Source organism: Carassius carassius, chromosome 40, assembly GCF_963082965.1.
Source record: "Carassius carassius chromosome 40, fCarCar2.1, whole genome shotgun sequence".
In the NCBI taxonomy this organism is placed as follows: Eukaryota; Metazoa; Chordata; class Actinopteri; order Cypriniformes; family Cyprinidae; genus Carassius; species Carassius carassius.
Window position 1 is genome coordinate 28,422,421 of NC_081794.1, and position 20,834 is coordinate 28,443,254.

Consider the following 20,834-nt stretch of genomic DNA (forward strand, 5'->3'; position numbering starts at 1 on the left):
GAAGGTCTGGTCGACACGGCTGTAAAAACAGCAGAGACCGGATACATGCAGGTGTGTTTGCCTCCTCTATAATGATGCACTTAGTTTCAAGTCAACATATGTGAAATGTCAGAAACGGTTCGATTTGGATGGATGTGTTTTTGTGGCTTGTGCTGAGTTGTGTTTGTGTGGTTCAGAGGCGTCTGGTGAAGTCTCTGGAGGACTTGTGCTCTCAGTACGATCTGACGGTGCGCAGCTCCACCGGGGACATCATACAGTTCATCTACGGCGGAGACGGACTCGACCCCGCGGCCATGGAGGGGAAAGATGAGCCGCTGGAGTTCAGAAGAGTCCTGGACAACATCAGAGTACGTCAGAGATCATGCTTATTAAAGAAACTTGGTGTTTAAAACCCTTTAGGTGGTACACATACACATACACCAGCGTGTTTATTCAATTTAATTTTTCACACAATATGAACCATCAAAAAAAAAAAAAGACAATTTTATTTCTTTACTTTTTATGCTTCAGCTGTCGCTCATGAAACACTTGGATGATATAAAAAATGTTTTTTCTCTTTTAATAGTTTAATCAAATATAATAGTGTTTTATTTTAATAATATAAATCATGTTTATTAAATTGAATTCATAAAACTAACAATTCATAGGATGCTGCTTTATAATGAGGAACAAATTTAAGTGACCTTTTTTTATGATTCAGTTATTCCTCATGAGGTATTATATATATATATATATTTAATAATAAAAAGCATGTAACCAATTGAGTTAATAGCAATTTAATACATGATTGCAATTTTAACAATAATGAAATAATTTATTTTTCACAAATTGCTTGTAAATGTTTTAGATCATAAAACACATGTTCCAAAAATATAAAAAACATTACATTTAGTCATTTAGCTGACAAATTTATAATACAATAATAAAATAATTCTAATACAAATTTATCATCAAAACGGTGATACATGAATGGCTTACAATTTAATAAATTAATAAGATTATTAGTTTAACTATTTTATTTTTCAATTAATAAAATAAAAAGAAAGGTTTATTGTATATATTAAAGCAAAGGAAATAGTCTCTTTATCTCTCAATGTTTATTTAACAAAGTTACCTGTGTGTGTTCATATATTATTCATGTTTAAATCTTCATAATTATGTTGTTGTTGCTTTTTTGCTAAAAAAAGATGTGGTGTGTTTTCTCAGTCGGTGCACAGCTGTCCTGGTGAACCTGCGCTGAGCAGAAACGAGCTGATCCTAACCTCCGACTCCATCATGAAGAGAAAAGACTTCCTGTGCTGTAAAGACACCTTTCTGGAGGTGAGACGATGCTCTTTCAGTCCAGAGCCTCATACGAGTAGAAGTTTAGCTGAATGTTCACGCTGCTCTTTTCCATGCAATGAAATCAAGCTCCAGTGTGTCCAAGTCTATAGTTGACTTCAGATTGGTAGTTCTCCACAAGTGGTTTAAAAAGATTCAAATAAGACAAAACAAGCTTTAAAAAAAAAAAAAAATTTAAATAATTTATTTTTAATTAAAAAAAATGTGTTAGTAGTTGCTAGTAGTGCTGTCAAATAATTAATCACATCCAAAATAAAAGTTTTTTTTCACATTATATTTGTTTGTGTATTTATTAGTGTATATAAATATACACATTCAGTATATATTTAGAAAATATTTACATGTATATAAATTTTAAATATCGCTATATATAAATATATTTAATATACTAACAACATATTTTTCCGGAATATAAACATGCATGTGTTTTTATATATACATAATAAATAATAAACAGCACACACACATATATTATGTAAACAGAAACTTATTTGGAATGCGATTAATTGATTTTAATCGTTTGGCAGCACTAATTTGTAGATATGGAAAAGCCATGCACCGTTTTTTCTTATGTTGCTAAACTATTTTTTTGATTCATTAGGCTTTAGTGTGGTTATTTTAATTTGATGTGGTCAGTGTCTGTGTGTTTGGTTTGAAGGCGTTGACAGACACTGGCAGTGATAAATACTTACAGGTACAGTACAGCACGCATGGTGTGTGTGTGTGTGTGTGTGTGTGTGTGTGTATTCCAGCATGGATTACTGTAGTAACATTGTTTCAACAGGTTTTGACGTTTATGTGATTTTGTGTTCATTCACTTTGCAACTCACTGCAGTGATATAATATATAAATGAGTGAACTTTAGTGACATTTTTGGCTTGTAGTTCACCCTAAATCAAAGGGAAAAAATTAAGCACCTGATAAAAAAAAAAAAAAATACATATATTGCATTATTATTTTTATGATATTTGAGTGCATTTCCCCTAAGCATTCATTACAGGAACTGTTCAAATGTTTTGTTTATTCTCATTATATTCTTATTACTGTAATCTGTCTCAGTATAAATCACTGTCATTTTAGTATTTTATACTAATATAATATTTTTAATTTGCTTATATTTTTATATTATCATTTTATTTTAAGTTTATAAAATTTCTTATTTGCTTTTTGCATTTTTTTTTTTCAAATATTTTTTTTGTCTAAGTTTAGTTTAGAAAATTTAAGTACTTAAACGTATTTTAGTATTTAAACATTTTTATTTATCAGTATCTAAGGCAACTAATATAATTAACATTTCTAATACAGTGTGATGGTTAAGTGTTTTCTGATATTTTGTTTTATTTTACTTTTATTGAATTTGACAAACAAAAGTTTTGATTTTAGTCTAGTTTTTTTTAACTGCATTATTTAATTTTAAAGAATTATTACGTTTTTTAAATTTTATTTTATAATGATCATTTATTTTTATTTTTTTGTATATTACACTGAGATTTTGAATGCATGTCATCTTAATGGCCCTAAAAAAAGTAGTCCTTTCTTCATATAAAACCGTTATTGGTCATTTCTTTTAAGTTTTTGATGGGGGATTGCTGTGATATTTGACATGTTCTTGAAACACTCCAGTAGTTGTTGGTTTTCTACTCTTGTGCAGCGCTGAATTATTTTAACGAAGGTGTTTGCTGCAGCTGATGCGCTCTGCATTGCTCGTCGTGTTCTTGTAGATGTTTCTAAATGCTTTTTAAAATCTGTTCAATTCTAGGAAATCAGAAAGTTCATAAAAGCAGTTTCGGAGAAAATCAAAAAGACACGTGACAAGTACGGCATCAACGACAACGGAACGACAGAAGTGAGAGCTCAGCTTCATACGAGTGTGTGTGTGTGTGTGTGTGTGTGTGTGTGTGACGCTCTGTTCTCTCAATCATTACAGCCTAAAGTTCTGTACCAGCTGGACAGAATCACTCCGACCCAGCTGGAGAAGTTTCTGGAAACCTGCAGGGACAAATATATGAGGTAACACTGAGCTCTAATAGCACTAATGTGCTGCTGAAAGAGCTGTAGCATTACTGACCATCCAGGCCAGCTGTATAATGCTGATGCAATGACTTCTATGTCTAAAATAAGATCTGAGATGATGTAGCCGCTGTTGAGAGCCTGAAAGGGTTTTAATGTGACCTGTGTGCTGCTCAGGGCACAGATGGAGCCCGGTTCTGCCGTCGGGGCGCTGTGTGCTCAGAGCATCGGGGAGCCGGGGACTCAGATGACCCTCAAGACGTTTCACTTCGCTGGAGTCGCTTCCATGAACATCACTCTGGGAGTCCCGAGAATCAAAGAGATCATCAATGCGTCCAAAAACATCAGGTGACTTCAGAAACCTTCACACAACTTGGACCTTTTTTTTTATTTTTATATATTTGGCTTTAGGAAGTTTAGTTTAGGAAATTTTAGAACTTATATGTATTTTAGTATTTAAACATATTGTATTTATTAGTACCTAAGGCAACACATATAGTTAACATTTCTTATACAGGTTTTTTCTTTTTTTCAGTAAATAGATTTAATTTGACAAACAGTAAATACTGCATTATTTATTTGATATATATATATATATAATTTATTTATTTAAACTGCAATATTTAATTAAAAAAATAATTATTACTATTTTTTCTTTATTAAAATTATTATTATTGTTATTAATTATTATTATCATTAATTTATTAATATTTATTATTTATGATAGTCTAAAAATTGTTTTATTTATTTTTTACATTTTATTTTATTTTTTATTTTAGATTGACTAATTGTTTGTGCGTTGGACCATTCGAATCATTTTTAAATGTTTGAAATTAAAATTTATTTCGGTTTTTGTTAACTTAAAACAGCATTTAAATGATTATTTATACAGAAAAAAAACATATAGTTTATATGTAGATTATTTTGATATATAAACTAGAAACTTGATATAGATTATATTTATATAGAAATTTTAAATTACATATAAACTGAATTTGTTTTCAGGACTGGAAATTAAAAGTAATGATTTTTAGATTGTATTTTTGAATGAAATCCTTAATTTTTTATAATAAAATAAAATTTTTAATTATTATTATTTTAAATTTGAATTTTTAAAATTTAAATAATTGTATTTATTAATGAATTATAATTAATATTATTTGATTTTTTTTTACTCCTTGTCCATATCTTTAAAAGAAATGTTATATTATTTTTATTTTATATGCAGCTTTACTACTTTTTTTGCATATTCTTTATTTCTTCACCTTGCGTACCATATAAATACTATGGTACATGAATATGATAATGTGCAGCTGTATTACCCTGTGATATACCACTGTATTAATAAACACATAACCATAAGCCAACCACAAATCCTTTAAACTGACCTGAAAACAACCTTCACAAAATAGCCGTACAGAATTTGTAGACCCTGTGAAAATGATAGACGTTCAGGTGAGTGTGAGTGAGCGTCTGATCTCGACCCTGAAGGAGGAAAACCCAGTTGATCGCTGCTGTTGACATCCCAGATGATTAATGGCTGCAGTAACTCCAGTTCTTGCTGCTAATGAGTCTCTCTGTGTCTCAGTACGCCCATCATAAGTGCCAACCTGGATACCGATGATGACCCAGACTTCGCTCGGCTGGTGAAAGGACGCATTGAGAAAACTCTACTGGGAGAGGTGCGCCGAGTCTGACTTGTGCAGATTATTAATACTGCATTATTGCTCATGCTTCCCTGTTAGGAGTCAATTTACATGAGTGAATTAGACGTGCATTGAATTAGCAACAGTATGCAAACTAAAGAGAAGAAGTGCATTTAATATGCTCGAAGCAGTTTAGCAAACCCAAAGCAGCATCCTGGAAACCACATTTAACACCATGACAAAGATGCATTAAAGACTCATAGCACAACCTTAGAAATGCATATCAAACATGTATACATAGCAATCCATTAAAACCAGCAGAATATCCTTTGATTGGAGTGAGTCGGAGTTGCAGGGTTCTGCATCGAACTGCCTTTCATTCACGTTTTCATTAAAGTTTGACAGGAATATAAAGTCACTATAAGACTTTCAGGAAATTAGAATCCCTTTTATCTAAATTATTAGCAACTCTGAGCACGCTCTTTGTGGAGAAACGCATACTAGTTTTGAAAACCGTACAGTCGATGGAAAGCCAGTGTCTTATTTGATTGTGTCGGTGGTTTGTGTGTTATGTTGTCTTGTTGTTTTCAGAATAATCAGTGAATCGATTGATGGTTTCTGTCAGATTTCAGAGTACATCGAGGAGGTTTTCCTGCCTGATGATTGTTTCATCCTGGTGAAGCTGTCGCTTGAGAGGATTCGTCTTCTGAGGCTGGAGGTAACGGCTGATTGCTCATAATGATCAGTTTGGACAGACTGGAGTTCAGAATGGTTCTTCCAGCATCAGTGTTTGGTTCTAGAGTCGTGTTATTGTCGGTTCTGTGCAGGTGAACGCAGAGACGGTGCGATACTCCATCTGTACGTCAAAGCTGCGGGTGAAGCCGGGAGACATCGCGGTTCACGGAGAAGCTGTGGTCTGTGTGAATCCCAGAGAAAACAGCAAGAGCTCCATGTATTACGTCCTGCAGTCGCTCAAACAGCTGCTTCCTAAGGTCTCTAGTCTCTACTCTCATCATAACCGTCTCTAAAAACCATGTACTGTTGGGAAAAAAGGTTCAGTGCTCGCTATTAACAAACCATTAAACTACAACTTTTTCCTCGGTGAACTCCTAATTTGCTTCTTATTTATAGTTGGTTGTAGAATGTGTTAAAGGCTTCATTTCTAATAAATACCAAATGCATTGGATATCTTTTTTTTTTTAAAGCAAACTTTTTGGAGTTAGTGTGTGCATGTGTGTGTGTGTGTCTGTTTGTGCATGCATGAGTGTGTGTGTGCTTGCCTGTGTGTATGTTTATGCGTGTTTGCATGCAAGTGTTTGTCTGTGCACATGCGTGCGTGTGTGTGTGCATGCATGAGTGTGTGTGTGTGTGTGTGTGTGTGTCTGTTTGTGCATGCATGAATGTGTGTGTGCTTGCCTGTGTGTATGTTTATGCGTGTTTGCGTTCAAGTGTTTGTCTGTGCACATGCGTGCGTATGTGTGTGTGTGTGTGTGTCTGTTTGTGCATGCATGAGTGTGTGTGTGCTTGCCTGTGTGTATGTTTATGCGTGTTTGCATGCAAGTGTTTGTCTGTGCACATGCGTGCGTGTGTGTGTGTGTGTGTGTCTGTTTGTGCATGCATGTGTGTGTGTGTGCTTGCCTGTGTGTATGTTTATGCGTGTTTGCATGCAAGTGTTTGTCTGTGCACATGCGTGCGTGTGTGTGTGCGTGTGTGTGTGCATGCATGAGTGTGTGTGTGTGTGTGTCTGTTTGTGCATGCATGAATGTGTGTGTGCTTGCCTGTGTGTATGTTTATGCATGTTTGCGTTCAAGTGTTTGTCTGTGCACATGCGTGCGTATGTGTGTGTGTGTGTGTCTGTTTGTGCATGCATGAGTGTGTGTGTGCTTGCCTGTGTGTATGTTTATGCGTGTTTGCGTGCAAGTGTTTGTGCACATGCGTGCGTGTGTGTGTGTGTGTGTGTGTGCTTGCCTGTGTGTGTGCATGCGTTTATGCGTGTTTGCGTGCAAGTGTTTGTCTGTGTACGTGCGTGTGTGTGTGTCTGTCTGTGCATGCAAGTGTGTGTGTGCGCGCATTTTGATGACATTTGAGGACACAACTCTGTATAATGTCATGGGTATGACACAGGTATCACAAGGAGAGGGTGACTTATGAGGACATAACCCATGTCCCCATTTTTCAAAACGCTTATAAATCATACAGAATGAGTTTTTTTGAGAAAGTAAAAATGCACAAAGTTGTAGGGTTGGTGTAGGGCAATAGCACATACAGTTTAAAAACCACTACGCCTATGGAATGTCCCCGCAATTCACAAAAGCGCGTGTGTGTGTGTGTGTATGCAGGTAGTGGTCCAGGGCATCCCTGAAGTGGCCCGTGCTGTCATTCACATCGATGAACAGAGCGGCAAACAGAAGTTCAAACTGCTGGTGGAGGGAGATAACCTCAGGGCTGTCATGGCAACACACGGTGTCAACGGCAACAGAACAACATCCAACAACACATACGAGGTTTGGACCGCCCACACACACACACACACACACACACACACACTCTCCTTCACAGTGTGACACACAAGCAGCTCTACAAACGATCAGTGTTTTTGCATTCAAATGCAGAAGTGAATCCTTGAAATCACATCATATCTGCTGAATGAAATACTATACTGGTTTCTTACCAGCTGAGATTCTAAGAACGGCTAGTTTTGGTGGAGCAGGTCACACTTTCTCACAAAATATGATGCATTTCATAGCATTTTTGCATATAACAACCATTTATTAGTTAAAGAAGTCTTTATTTATCCCTTAATTGGCAGACAAGCACCACAAACACATGATTCCTGTCTGAATCTGAGCCGCATTGCCACAATCTGTTCAACTCTCATCCCATTTTCACATGCATGACATCAGTTTTCAGGATAATTTTGTGAAGTTTCTGCCCCTTTGCTGCTGTAATTATTTTATGCCTAATGCTGATTTCAAAATTAGAAAATGCAAACACGAGCCGTATGTTTTCTGCTTCATCTGTGCTGGTTCTACTGCAGTGACGAAATATTATAGATTTAGTGAAAAAGCTTGCTTATTTATGAACTCATGTTTATTGCACGAGTAATTGAACAGATTTGGTTTTGGTGTGATGACAAGTGCATTGAGGCCGATATATATGCAATTTGAAAAATCTCCATTATTATTATTTTTTAAACTGTACATGATGGAAGATTTGTATTGATGTTTCTGAACTCTGCACTGTCAAAAAAGGTACCAATATTTCTTGCATATCAGTTTTTTCGAGTTGCACAGCGAAGATGTTTTTGATCATCTGATGGTGCTCTCCAGGTCGAGAGGACGTTAGGCATCGAAGCGGCGAGGTCCACCATCATTAACGAGATCCAGTACACCATGGTAAACCACGGTATGAGCATCGACCGCAGACACGTGATGCTGCTGGCGGATCTCATGTCCTATAAGGTGAGTGCTGAAGGAGGTTATGAAGGGATGAATGCATTATAATGATGGATTGATGAGCGTCTCTCTGACTCTTGGGTCGTAGGGTGAGATTCTGGGCATCACCCGCTTCGGTCTGGCCAAGATGAAGGAGAGCGTTCTCATGCTGGCGTCCTTTGAGAAGACGGCGGATCATCTGTTTGATGCGGCTTATTTCGGACAGAAAGACTCGGTCTGCGGTGAGTGATGAGCAGAAATACACATAACGACACAACGGAGAAGATCCATTCATGAGCAAAGACACGACATGCATGAAGCACTCCTGAAAAATATATTCATTTGATTATCTATATAAGATATATTTAGATATAGATATACAGTATGCATGCAAGACTGAGCATATTTATATAGCCTGAGCATGCATATATATATATATATATATATATATATATATATATATATATATATATATATATATATATATATATATATATATATATATATGATGATTCATTTTAATATTTCAGCTTTAAAGGATTTATACATAATCCTAGTAAACTGTTGCACTGCCTTTAATTTATTCTAGTCTAATTTTAATATTTAATTGCAGTAATGAGCATCTAATAAGAAATGTGTTGGCTGCAAAATGTGAAACTCTTAAATGTCCTTGATGGAAAAATAATTTATTACTAATTTTCCTAATGTGAGAAAACAAATGTTGTTTTCCTAAATGTATTGTGAGATGCACCCAGCACTGTTGTTGTTTTTAAAAGTGCAACCTGACATTTTTACTTTTTATTACATTTTATTATTTTTTTTTTAATGTATTTTTAATAGTGCTGGGCAATGATCAATCGCATCCAAATTAAGAGTTTGTGTGTATATTTCTGAAAAATGTTATGTTTATATATTAAATGTATTTATTTATAACAGAAATGAATATTATGTAAATACATGTAAATATTTTTTAAATATATACTTTGTGTGTGTGTGTGTGTGTATATATATATATATATATATATATATATATATATATATATATATACACATAATAAATATGCACAGAACATATATTTAGCAAACATAAACTTTTATTTTATATGCAATTAATCACGATTAATCATTTGACTGCACTAATATAAATACACAAGCATGCATGTATATTTTGAAAGAAAAATGTGTTATGTTTACATTTTAAATAATGTATACATGTACATATTTTCAAAATATATACTGTATTTGTGCCTTTATATATACATTATATAAATATACACAGTACACACACATTATATGAACAAAAACTTTTATTTTGGATGCGATTAATTGTTGCCCAGCACTAATTTTCATGTTTAATTTTTTTTTTGTCTAAATAAGGATGTCAGCTGCGATCGTGACTCATTCCTCTGTCTGTGGCTCTTTCTGCAGGTGTCTCTGAGTGCATTATAATGGGAATCCCCATGAACATCGGCACTGGACTCTTTAAACTTTTACACAGCGCCACGAAGGAGCCGAACCCCCCGCGCAGGCCTTTGCTCTTCGACAGTCCTGACTTCCACATCCCTCTGTCCTTATAAACCGAGCGTAATGAGTGTAGCTCTTCTGCACCTCTTAGGTTTTTTTATATTGCATATCAATCATTTTGTGCCTTTAGGGTTTTTTGGCTTGGGGAATAATGTTCTGATGAAGACTGAAATCACTGATGATTTATATTATCTTGATGATAATAGGCCCTTAATGTTAGGATTCCTGTGAATGTTCTGCTGTTATTTTCTCATTTGAGATGATATTTTTCACTTGTTAAAGGCGAAGTGGTTAAGTTTAAGTGAAGCACTTGTATTTATAGATTAGTAATCAATCTAATTAATGCATGTGTGGTTTTGGTTTCGTTTTCTGACGTGCATGTTTAATGTAAATATGTATCAGGTGTGAATAAAATGTATATTACGATAACTCCAGCAGCACATTGCTTCACGTTATTTATTTTTTGGTTCATTTTTAAAACTGTCTGACACTTTGAATGCATTTAAGACCCTGCACATTGCATGCTTTTACACAGCAAGCCTCTGAGATTCATCAAAAACAGACAAATGTATACGATTTTTTGAAGTCAGTGTGTGTTCCTGTCCATCAGAGCATGTGAGCGCCCTTTAAACACATCTTTAATGCAGCAGGCATTTGCTAAAAACACAATCTCCTCCTTTAACGAGCACATTTTCAGCCTGTTGAGAAACTCGTTAGTTCATTGTCATTAGCATGAATCATTTAACAGTCCCAGCTGTTCATGGTTTCACTCTAAAATAATGTTTAAACATTTCTATATAAAGTCCACATCAGGAAAAAAAGCAGAGCAGCCAATGGAGTTTTTACAGTGTCCTTCTCTATTAATTATTCAAGATTTAAAAAATAAACTTCATGCCAACTTGAAGCCTCCATATATAATGCATTATAAAAGTATTTAAATGCATTAATTATGCCTTCTAATGTACCTCATTATGCATCGTATGGTAACGTGTGTCATTGTGATTAGAGTTATAATGCTCATATTCATTGTTACAACTTTAGAAAGTATAATGCAATAAAATGCACCGCAAACAACCTCAAATGTAACGTAACAAGGAGTCTGCAAATATTATAATGCATTTTCACATTAGTTGTTTATGCATTATATTGTGCATAATGAATACTTATACATGCATAAAGGAATCAAGTAAAGTGTAACTCAAATCATTCATTGAAAAATGTTTTGTTTGATATTTAGATATATAGGAGATGGGAGGAAAAACTTTATTTCAAAACTTTTGCATTTGCTTGCAAAACATTTGTTCCTCTAATAAACTTGCATTTTAGAATTATAGTTAATTAAAACTAAAATTATGATATCCCTTTTGTTACTTACACTATACATAGTTTATTGACATGTTAACTAAAATAAACATTAACTATATCTTTTTATTAAAATATTGCTATCTCTTTTTTTAGTTTAACTTGATGTACTAAAGTAACTAAACCTAAAATTTAAATTAAAAATCCATCAAAACTATAGACATTAAAGATAAAAATTGCAAAGATTTAATTTTACTAAACCTTAAAAAAAAACTCAAAAATAGTTTTTTTTTAATTATTGAGATATATATTGTTCCGTTTTATAGCTTTAATGTTTAATAATTCGAATTAAGTAAATACAAATATAATAATAAATATTGAATCTGTTTTTAAAAATCTAACCTCAGAGAAAGCACTGAAATATTATTTTTCCTTCCATGATGTATTTTGACTTTTTTCATCTCCACGTTCCTTTAGGCTCAGTGCTTGCTTTAGTTGTTTTATGGAGCGTCAGATTTTGCAGACTTTACTCTTTTGTGTTCCACATAAAAACCACAGCATCTGTGTTTGAAATGACACGATTGAGTAAACAATGAGGTCAGTCTGTTGTGTGTCCACTGTGCTGCACATGATCCTCCAGCACATCTCCCATCATGCATCTGTTCTCCTGAACTCATCCGACAGCAGTGCTGAAGATCCTGAGGCTGCTTTAGCTGTCATCAGATCACAATCAAGCCCTCCTCTTCCTGTGCTGAGTTTATTTGAGGCAGGAGCTGCTGGAGGGAAGCTGAGAGGAAGTGGTTTTGACGTTCTGCTCGGTGAACGCCGTGAATATCTCCAGGTCTCCCTGTGAAGACATCAGCGCTGGGTTCTGCTGTGGGCCGGCCTGGTTCCTGCTGAAGACCTCTGTTTTGAGGGGTTTGGAGAAGTGCACGCTGTGTTCGGGCCGCTGCACGGGACGCCGCAGGTACACCGAAAGCGTGGCCACGCAGTTCTTCTTGAAGTTCTCGTTCATGAAGGCGTAGACGATAGGGTTGTTGAAGGAGTTGGAGAAGCCAATGGCCTGCACCACAGCGATGATCATGTTCACCGTGACCTCGTCGTAGTTCTTCTCCAGCTCGTCTAAATCAATAACAGACAGAATATAAATAGGATTGTTCCGGTGCTTGATTCTGATTGGTTGAGTCGTGTTCAAAGGTGTTCTAAATAACTCTACAAAGTAACATCCACCTTTGTTTACGTTTGTGTGTTGCTCGGCAACCACTTTGTTACAACCACAACTGTTTGTGAGGAGCTACATTGTTTGGTGGAAGAATACTGTTTTTAGTAATATCTTTACACTTTATTTGCTCGGTTTTATCTAATAAAGCCGTGGTTCACAGTGAATTTATAACAGACCTAACAACGTCCCTAAACTGTTATAAATTCACTGACTTCTTGGGGCTTATTTCTTTATTGGACAGCTTATATTAACAGTTAATCACCAAATGAAGGTTATTTAATCTGTTTCATTCTCAATTTAAGAATAATAATAGTCGATCGTAAACCGATATTTAGATATTATTTAGATATTATCTTACAGTTAAATATTATAATAGGAATTCTTCTACTGTTTTGATTTAGTAAATTATATCTGTGGTATAACTTGTAGTATAAGTGCTACTAAATAATTATAATAAGCAGTGTTATTAATCATTATTTTTGTTGTTGTTGTTATTATTACTTTGTGTCCAAATTGTGTAGTCCTACATAATTATTACCATTGCAAAAATGTTGTATTATTTTTTACATTTCCATTTAGTCATTTAGCAGATGCTTTTATCCAACATTAAGACTTGCTTATTGCTGCAGCTGCCACGGGCAATAATGTGCCCTACTACATTTCAGTGATCATTTCTGTTCAGAGCCGTTCAGTGTTCAAGCCCTGTGTCCTCACACATCATGTGACACCAGTTACAGGAGTAAACACACTTACTGTACTCAAACAGCATGTGCACGATGTGAAACGGAGCCCAGCAGACGGTGAACAGCAGGACGATAGTGATCATCATTTTTACAGCACGTTTCTTCTTCCTGTTTGAACAACAACAAAGTCCAGCTGTAAAGGTAATTTTATTACAGTTTATTAATAGAACAACTCATTTATACGATGCATTTTGCTTATGTCGTCTGAATTAAATATTTACTTGCAGCCTTTATATATAATGCATTAGTATTTTGAATGTCTTTATTATGCATTGTGATGCACCTTATAATGCATCGCATGATCTCATGAAAAACAATATAATACATCGATTCACTGTTACAGCTTTAAACAGTATAATGCATGAAAACCAATTACAGATGCAACAGAAAAAAATCTCATAATGCACAGTGTAATTAATTGTATATATTATTTTTACTGTATTGCCATATTTATATGTATTTAAATATAAATATAAAATATTTGGTTAAGTTGTGAATTCCTAGAAACAAGCAAATATATATATATTTTTTGGAGAGGGGGGGAGGGGTACCTCAATTGTAATTTTATATCAGAAAATTTGCGTTTTTCCCCAAATTGTGTAACAATTTACTAATCCAAGAATCAACAAATATTGTAATGCATTTTAACTTTAGTTTGTTTAGCTTGTTTAATTATTATTGTGTGTTATTTAGTCTATTTATGAAACAATACTGCATTCAATGTCTTAAAAAGTAATTATATTCCATATTATTCAGCAAATAAGCCTGATTTTGACCACCAGAATTTGAATGTATAGAAACATGTTGAGTAAAATGCGAAAAACGTTTCCTCAGAAAGCTATAAATGAAAGGTGAAAAAAGTTATTTGCATTTTATTTACCTGTTTGATTTGGAAATGAAATAGTAGAATGAAAAAGCTGAAAATGATTGTGAAATTGGTCAGGATCATGCTTCTTGTAAAACAGCAGGTCTCAACACTTGCCTGGAGATTTTGTTGATCTCCCTGTGGTTCATGGTGCTGAGGACGGAAGAGTCTCCCACACGTTTCCGGATCCAGAGCTCGATCCCGATGCGGCTGTAGAGGAAGAGCATGGCGGCCAGCGGCAGCAGGAACAGCGCCACCATGATGAAGGTGGTGTAAACCTGACGGTGCAGCAGCGAATGCCAGCGCTCCTGACAGCACACGTGATGATGATCGTACAGGAAGTCATACTTCACCTGAAGAACACAGATTAGAGAGTAAACCTAACTGGGATTCACATGCATGAGTTTAAAGGGGCTGTAAACTATTTAAGAGATGCATGTAGAAAATGTTCAGTTCAGGAACTGCTGAAATGTGTGTCTTCTAAATGAAATCAACCCATGCTCTCTTACTGTCAAGCTTTGTAGATGTCTAGGTATTTTTGTGTTGAAAGAGAGAGTTTGGTGGAAGTTGCAAAATTACTGATATTGATTATAGCACCTTTAATGTGATTGCAAACCACGTTTGAAGCAATAGTTCAACCAAAAATGCAGAAAACTTAAGCAAAAATTACAATGCAATAATGGACTGGAGTGCTTATTGTGATGTTTTTATCAGCTGTTTGGACTCTCATTCTGACGGCACCCATTCACTGCAGAGCATCCATTGATGAGACACTGATGCAGTGCTACATTTCTCCAAACCTGATGAAGAAACAAACTCATCCTGATCTGGGATAGACCTGAGGTTGAGCACATATTTAGCAAACGTCCAGATTTGCAACACTATTCTGGGACTATTGTTATGATACTTTCATGACGAAAGTGTTGTAACTTTCCAAAAAAATCTGCATAAATTTCTTTAGAAGTGTTCATATCAGCGTCCAGCAGCGTGAGTAATGACTTGTTTGGTGAACTCTGATAAAACAATGAATAACACTTTCGCAGATAAGACTCTCATCAGAAGTGAACGGCTCTCGAGTGAATCTCTTCTTCTGTCAGCCGTTTCGTCTCCAAAGATTTCTGATGTGGCATCAGTATCTTTGATCTGCTGACGGTCAAGCTATGTCGAAGCAATTAACCTTGCTCTTTTATTAAATGCTATCTGTTAACTGTGATTGTAATTAAACACTTAATCAGGCTGTTCTCAGTTTGTGATGTGGCTCACCTCGAGCTGTTGCACGAACAGCATCGGTGATCCGACCAAGACAGCAGCGATCCACACCAGCCCTGTAGAGATGTATAGAAATAAATCAGATGATTGCTGGGTTCTGTCCCATGAGCCTGTGCTGTGAATGATGCATGAACCTATAAGAGGACATCCAGACAAAAGCTCTCAGGTGAGCACTTCATATTTACACATGCAAATGAGCTAATGCTTACAATGCATTGATTTTTAACATAAAACTCATTAAAACAGACCTGCTGTGAGCTGAGGTCATTCACTAATGCTAGTTATCATCTATAAGTCATCAGCGTGCAATAATCAAAAAATTGTGCAAAGAAAATTGCACCAAATAACTCATTTGTTTCTGCTCACAAATGATGTAAGTAGTCTCCATTTTCTCTATGGAGCATAATATTTATTATAATATTCATTTATATATCTATATCTATATATATTAAATTCATCGCATTCCAAAATAAAAGTTTTTTTTACCTTATACAGTATATGTGTACTGTGAACATTTATTATTTATATATAAGTGTTCCGGTAGCTCAATTGGTAGAGCACTGCTCTATCAAGCGCAAGGTTGTGGGTTCGATTCCCCGGGAACACATAATAGATAAAGATTGATAGCCTGAATGCACTGTAAGTTGCTTTGGATAAAAGCGTCTGCTAAGTGCATAAATTTATTATATAAATACACATGCGTGTATATACTTTCAGAAAAATGTGTTTCAAAATATATACTGTATGCATGTATTTAAATATGCACAATAAATATACACAGAACGCACACATATTATGCAAACAAAAACCTTTATACAAATAATCATTTGAAAGCACTATATATATTTATTTTGATTAGCAATGCTTCATGGGTATTGTAATTTTATCTCTCATTAAAATATTTCAAAGTTTTGTACTTTTGTCTAATTTTTGTTGTGGTTGACTTCATAGCTGCTTGTTTTTTATTTATTTTAATGCTTTAACAAAGACTTTTTAAAAATTCCCTATGAGATAAAATGCATGGGGGGAAAATTCGGGAATTAAGGTCACTGAGAAAGTGGTGAGAAACTGTCGTAATCTATAAAGAATTTTTCTAAAACTTTTTTTATTTTTTTTTATTTGAGAAAATCCTCTATCTCAGTCCACAGGCCTCCAAAAAGAACACCTTTAGAGGTTGCACTATTCGGAGGATTGAATGACATGTTCTCCATCCTTTAGTTATCTCAATACGCTGCAGTGCATGATGGGAGTTATTTTTGCTCACTTACCCAAATCAAGCTATAATATAAGAATAACCGGGGAATCGTGCACAGCAACACCAGTAGCGTGCATTAACCACTTCAGCTGTTATTTTGATTTTTTGAGAATTAGGCATATGCAATATTGGACCCACCGGTGGGTCCCCAGAGTTGATGTGGTTAAGAGTCAAATCTGATTTCATGTGGACTTTTAGGGCTTGCTTTACTGCAGGTTTGTTTCTGCTTGCATGCTTTTCTCACCTAGCATCCTGTAGGCTCGTTTGGGAGTGTACTGCCTCTTCATCTTGAGAGGATAGACGATGCCCTGGTATCTCTCCACAGCGATGCAGGTCATAGTGAGGATGCCAGTGACGATGGCTGTGGTCTGCACAAAAGGAACGGTCTTACACACTAGAACCCCTGCATGCACAAACACAAGATACACACAGCGTGAACACATGAAGCACACTTCACAGTAGTGCTCAATACTACACACAGCTCTTATTTATCATTCAATTAGTAATAGTCATTTATTAAAATGAGCTCTTATCTCAAACGGTGCTTTCTCAAACATTTTCAACAAATGAAAATATGTTTATCATGAATGCTGTTAATCGGTCAAGTGGACTCAAGTATTCTATTTCATTTTACAAAATTGTATAATATTTGTCGTTTTTTTGTATTTTTTGTTTGATTTCAGTTAAAGTTTCAGTAATTCTGTTGTGTGCTTTTGTCATGTTTAGTTATTATTGTATTATTTGACTATATAGTTTTTATATTTCTAAGTTCATATATACTGTATGTGTGTGTGTGTGTGTGTGTGTGTATATATACATATATATATACACTTAATATCAGTTAATGTTTATATTATTTAAAGTAATGAAAATATTTGTATTAGTATTGGCTGATGCTACTAAACACGTATAACTAAATATCAGCGTATCAAGTGGTATACAATTACAGTTTTTATTTGAAAAAAAAAGAACAGTTACAGTTCTTATTTTAATATTTTCCATTCCATAATAATTTTTACAATTGTAAAGATTTTGTTGTCCTTTTTAATGTATTTCCTATAATATATGTACCTACAAATGAAGACAATGGATGCAATCAAAATCAGCAAAAGAGCAATGTATGCATGTTGTAACGCAGTACACATAGCAAGGGCTTTTTAAAAATTACATAATAAATAAAAAAAAACTGAGAGAATGGGTCTTTGGGATTCCAGAACACAAGCTTCTAGAGGCACTTAAGTCTGAATGTTACGATGTTATGACTTGGACACCTCACCTCTCCAAGATACTTTGAAGGACCTATCTGAGAGATAAGACTCAAACCACTGGAGTGTGTTTCCTGAGAGGCTCTTTGCCGGTAGAATAGACCGGAGGATCTGGAGGTTAACCGTGTCAGAAGCAGCAGACAGATCCAGTAACACAGGCATAGGAGATTCGGAAGCTGCTCTTTTCAGTCTTAGCGCTTCAACAACTGAGAGCAAGTCAGTCTCACTCGAACATCCACTTCTGAAACCAGACTGCTTGCTCCATGTAGCCTCTTAATTAATGCGACCTCGAACACATGCACGGTATGATAAATTAGGACAAATTAGGACTTTACACTGAACGTGAAATATCACAGTTTAGCATGTTAAAATAAGAAATAATTCATGATTTAGGTAAAGAGTCAAAAAATTGCATTTGATTTATGTGCAATTCACAAATAACAGAGTAAAATGTGTTATAGATGCGCATCCTCATCTAATCCTGCAGATTTTACAAGATGCATTCTAAATAACTTGAGCTCATGAACTATTGCATGTAATGCATAACTGAATTGTGCATATGTTTGAATGAGGTGAAGAATACCGTAGCATGTCATTACAGGACAGCAGACCTGTTAACTACCCATCGTCATATTTCGTTTGTTAACGACTAGTTAAAGAGACTCTGACCTCCCAGCCACTCTGACGAGATGTTCTGCAGCAGTGTGAACGGGATGCAGAAGAAGGTGATGAGCAGGTCGCTGACCGCCAGGGAGCAGATGAAGATGTTGGTGGCGGTGCGCATCGCGCGCTTACGCAGCACGATACACACCACCAGACTGTTCCCGACCAGAGCCAGAGCGAAGATAAGCACGTACATCACGACAAACGTGGTTTTGGCTCCGGCAGGGAGTTCTGGGATGTAGACCAGAGGCTGGATGTTGTAGGTGTGAATGAATTCCTGTCGCGAGAGGTTGTAGAACTGCAGGAGTTCGTGGAGAACCTCCGGAGTGATCTTCGCAGTGGCCGTCATCTCTGTAGAAGAAGACATGTCGAGTTCCAGCTTCTGCTGATCTCGGAGAAAAGGAAAAAGTAGAAATGCAGTGATGCGCGCAGGTCTCGTGCGCTGTTCTGCCCACACGCGTCACGCGCGCGCGCTACTCCTGTCTCTGAATAGACTACTACTTTTTTTTTTTTTTCTTTGACCAACCTTGCAATGCTGCTTAAAGATTTGATTTCCACTTCACGAAGTAATCCCTTACGAAAATTAACCATGATTTTACTACAAATAAAACCAAAAAACCCGATGGTTTTTGCTTCATTAACTGTAGTTTAACATAAAGCTGTTTCAAGCATTCGGTCAAAGAACCATCTCTTTCTTATCTTTTTATAACATGAAGAACCTTCTTTCGCCACAAAAACAAAAAAATCTTTGGTGAAACAGAAATGTTCTTCAGATGTTAAAGGTTCTTAATGGAACCATTTAGACACAAAAGCTTCTTCTATGGCATCACTGTGAAGCAATGGTAATCAATACGCAAAAAAAAAACCTACAGTAAAAACATAGTTAATTTTCGTAAGGCATTTTTATTTATTCATACGTTTCGCGTGTTTTACGTGCTGTTAGTGTTTGGAAGCAGACAGTTACATGTAACTAAATTATGTCATTTAATCACATACCAAAACCGGATACACTTTATTTGAAGGTGTTCTTGTTACAGTGTAGTTATACATTTAAGTACTATTAAGTAATATTAATTAAGGTTTAAGGTTACCTGCATGTACAGTATGTGTAACAAGGACACCTTAAAATAAAGTGTTACCCAAATAAATGTAATTGTATTCAGTTATAGTTGCTGAGAAAAATTCCGTAATTAAATTACAATTACTTATGAAAATGTTGACGGGGCTATATCTGATTTTTTAAAAATGTATTTATTGTTATATTTTCTCACACCCATATACAGATTTAATTGATTTATTTCCTAAATTGCAGTGACTGCTCTAAAATAGGAGACACCAGTGTTTCAGGACACATAGAATAGCTGTTCTATTTTATTTATTTATTTATTTTTTTGGTGGATTATAAAAATATGCTTTATTTTTTTGTAAGATGAACTGTTTTTCCAAGGCATTGTCTGATGCCAGTGTTTCCTGTCATAGCTATGCAAAGATTGCAGTAGAAATCTAAATATTATACTTTAAAAGTAAAGTTTGCCCTTGCACAAACTAAGGCTGATGATGCAGGGCAACTTTTGGAGCAACATTGCTTGAGCACTTTCCCTTCGAGAATTGGTAACACATTTCTATTTGGATATTGTAGATTAGTTGTGGGTCCTGTGTCTCAGCTGGTTGCACGGTGATGGCAAAATTGCTCAGAAAGCTGCCCAGCGCATCATCAGCCTAATGCTTTAAAAGTTCTCATATTTATAGCAGAAAGTCTTAATAAAAACATGGTATTAAATATTGCACACAAGTATTTTTGTTTTTCAGTGAAATCCATTAAATCAAGATCCTTGAGATGCAGAATGAACATAAGATGTCTTGTTTTCAGAGAAACTGAAAATTTATATTGTGAATTTATGCTTAAAACAAGAACCAATATATGTCCATGGGGAATGAAAATGCAATTCATTGTTTCCCCCATAAACATTTAGACATGAAATAATGGGAACAGTAGGGATCATCCTGTGTTTTCTGGTCTAATTCCAGTCTGTGTGAAAATGAATAATGCAATCAGTGGATTGAGGCTATTTGTCTTCCTGTCGTGTTGTGGGGTGGGTGGACATGGTTGTGTTAAATTTAATTTGTTATCTAATATGTTTAATGGGAAATGTGGCTTTGTTGCTCTACAAAAAGTAATTTCCAATTACTTCTGTGCATCCTGTCTGCATGGACCAATTTATCACAGAGGAGTGATAACTGAGGTATAAGAGTCTGTTCTTCATGCTGTAGCATACTTCAGAAGAACACACTTCA

The 20,834-nt window shown here is 35.3% G+C and overlaps 2 protein-coding genes across 3 annotated transcripts in view; one reads left to right on the forward strand and one right to left on the reverse strand.

Annotated features, from left to right (window-relative positions):
- polr3a (polymerase (RNA) III (DNA directed) polypeptide A) overlaps nt 1-10,384 on the forward strand; it is a 30,909-nt gene extending 20,525 nt beyond the window's left edge. Inside the window, exons 19-32 of one of the 2 annotated variants that reach the window (XM_059532883.1) lie at nt 1-51; nt 177-347; nt 1,207-1,320; nt 2,000-2,035; nt 3,101-3,187; nt 3,269-3,351; nt 3,529-3,699; nt 4,940-5,033; nt 5,623-5,715; nt 5,825-5,989; nt 7,337-7,501; nt 8,327-8,458; nt 8,541-8,673; nt 9,860-10,384. The exon at nt 1-51 is cut by the window's left edge and continues 87 nt beyond it. In XM_059532883.1, coding sequence (XP_059388866.1) covers nt 1-51; nt 177-347; nt 1,207-1,320; nt 2,000-2,035; nt 3,101-3,187; nt 3,269-3,351; nt 3,529-3,699; nt 4,940-5,033; nt 5,623-5,715; nt 5,825-5,989; nt 7,337-7,501; nt 8,327-8,458; nt 8,541-8,673; nt 9,860-10,008 — 1,644 coding nt within the window. In that variant the 3' untranslated portion in view covers nt 10,009-10,384. The remainder of the gene's footprint in view (nt 52-176; nt 348-1,206; nt 1,321-1,999; nt 2,036-3,100; nt 3,188-3,268; nt 3,352-3,528; nt 3,700-4,939; nt 5,034-5,622; nt 5,716-5,824; nt 5,990-7,336; nt 7,502-8,326; nt 8,459-8,540; nt 8,674-9,859) is intronic. The other variant, XM_059532885.1, reaches the window with a different exon arrangement.
- A 1,411-nt stretch (nt 10,385-11,795) lies between these two features.
- On the reverse strand, nt 11,796-18,941 carry LOC132121824 (pyroglutamylated RF-amide peptide receptor-like). The gene is made up of 6 exons (XM_059531580.1): nt 18,546-18,941; nt 16,856-17,014; nt 15,351-15,412; nt 14,201-14,440; nt 13,233-13,326; nt 11,796-12,379 (listed from the first exon to the last, which is right to left on the reverse strand). The coding sequence occupies exons 1-6, from the start codon at nt 18,904-18,906 to the stop codon at nt 12,015-12,017; spliced, it is 1,281 nt and encodes a 426-aa protein (XP_059387563.1). The 5' UTR covers nt 18,907-18,941; the 3' UTR covers nt 11,796-12,014.
- Nucleotides 18,942-20,834: the final 1,893 nt, after the last annotated feature.

Excerpts from the sequence above, each read along its gene's own strand:
- LOC132121824 (XM_059531580.1), bottom strand. The coding sequence starts at position 18,906 with ATGTCTTCTTCTACAGAGATGACGGCCACTGCGAAGATCACTCCGGAG. Across the intron at positions 14,441-15,350 it reads TGTTCGTGCAACAGCTCGAG|GTGAAGTATGACTTCCTGTA; the intron begins GTGAGCCACATC and ends TGTGTTCTTCAG. Across the intron at positions 13,327-14,200 it reads TCAACAAAATCTCCAGGCAA|AAGAAACGTGCTGTAAAAAT; the intron begins GTGTTGAGACCT and ends TCAAACAGGAAG.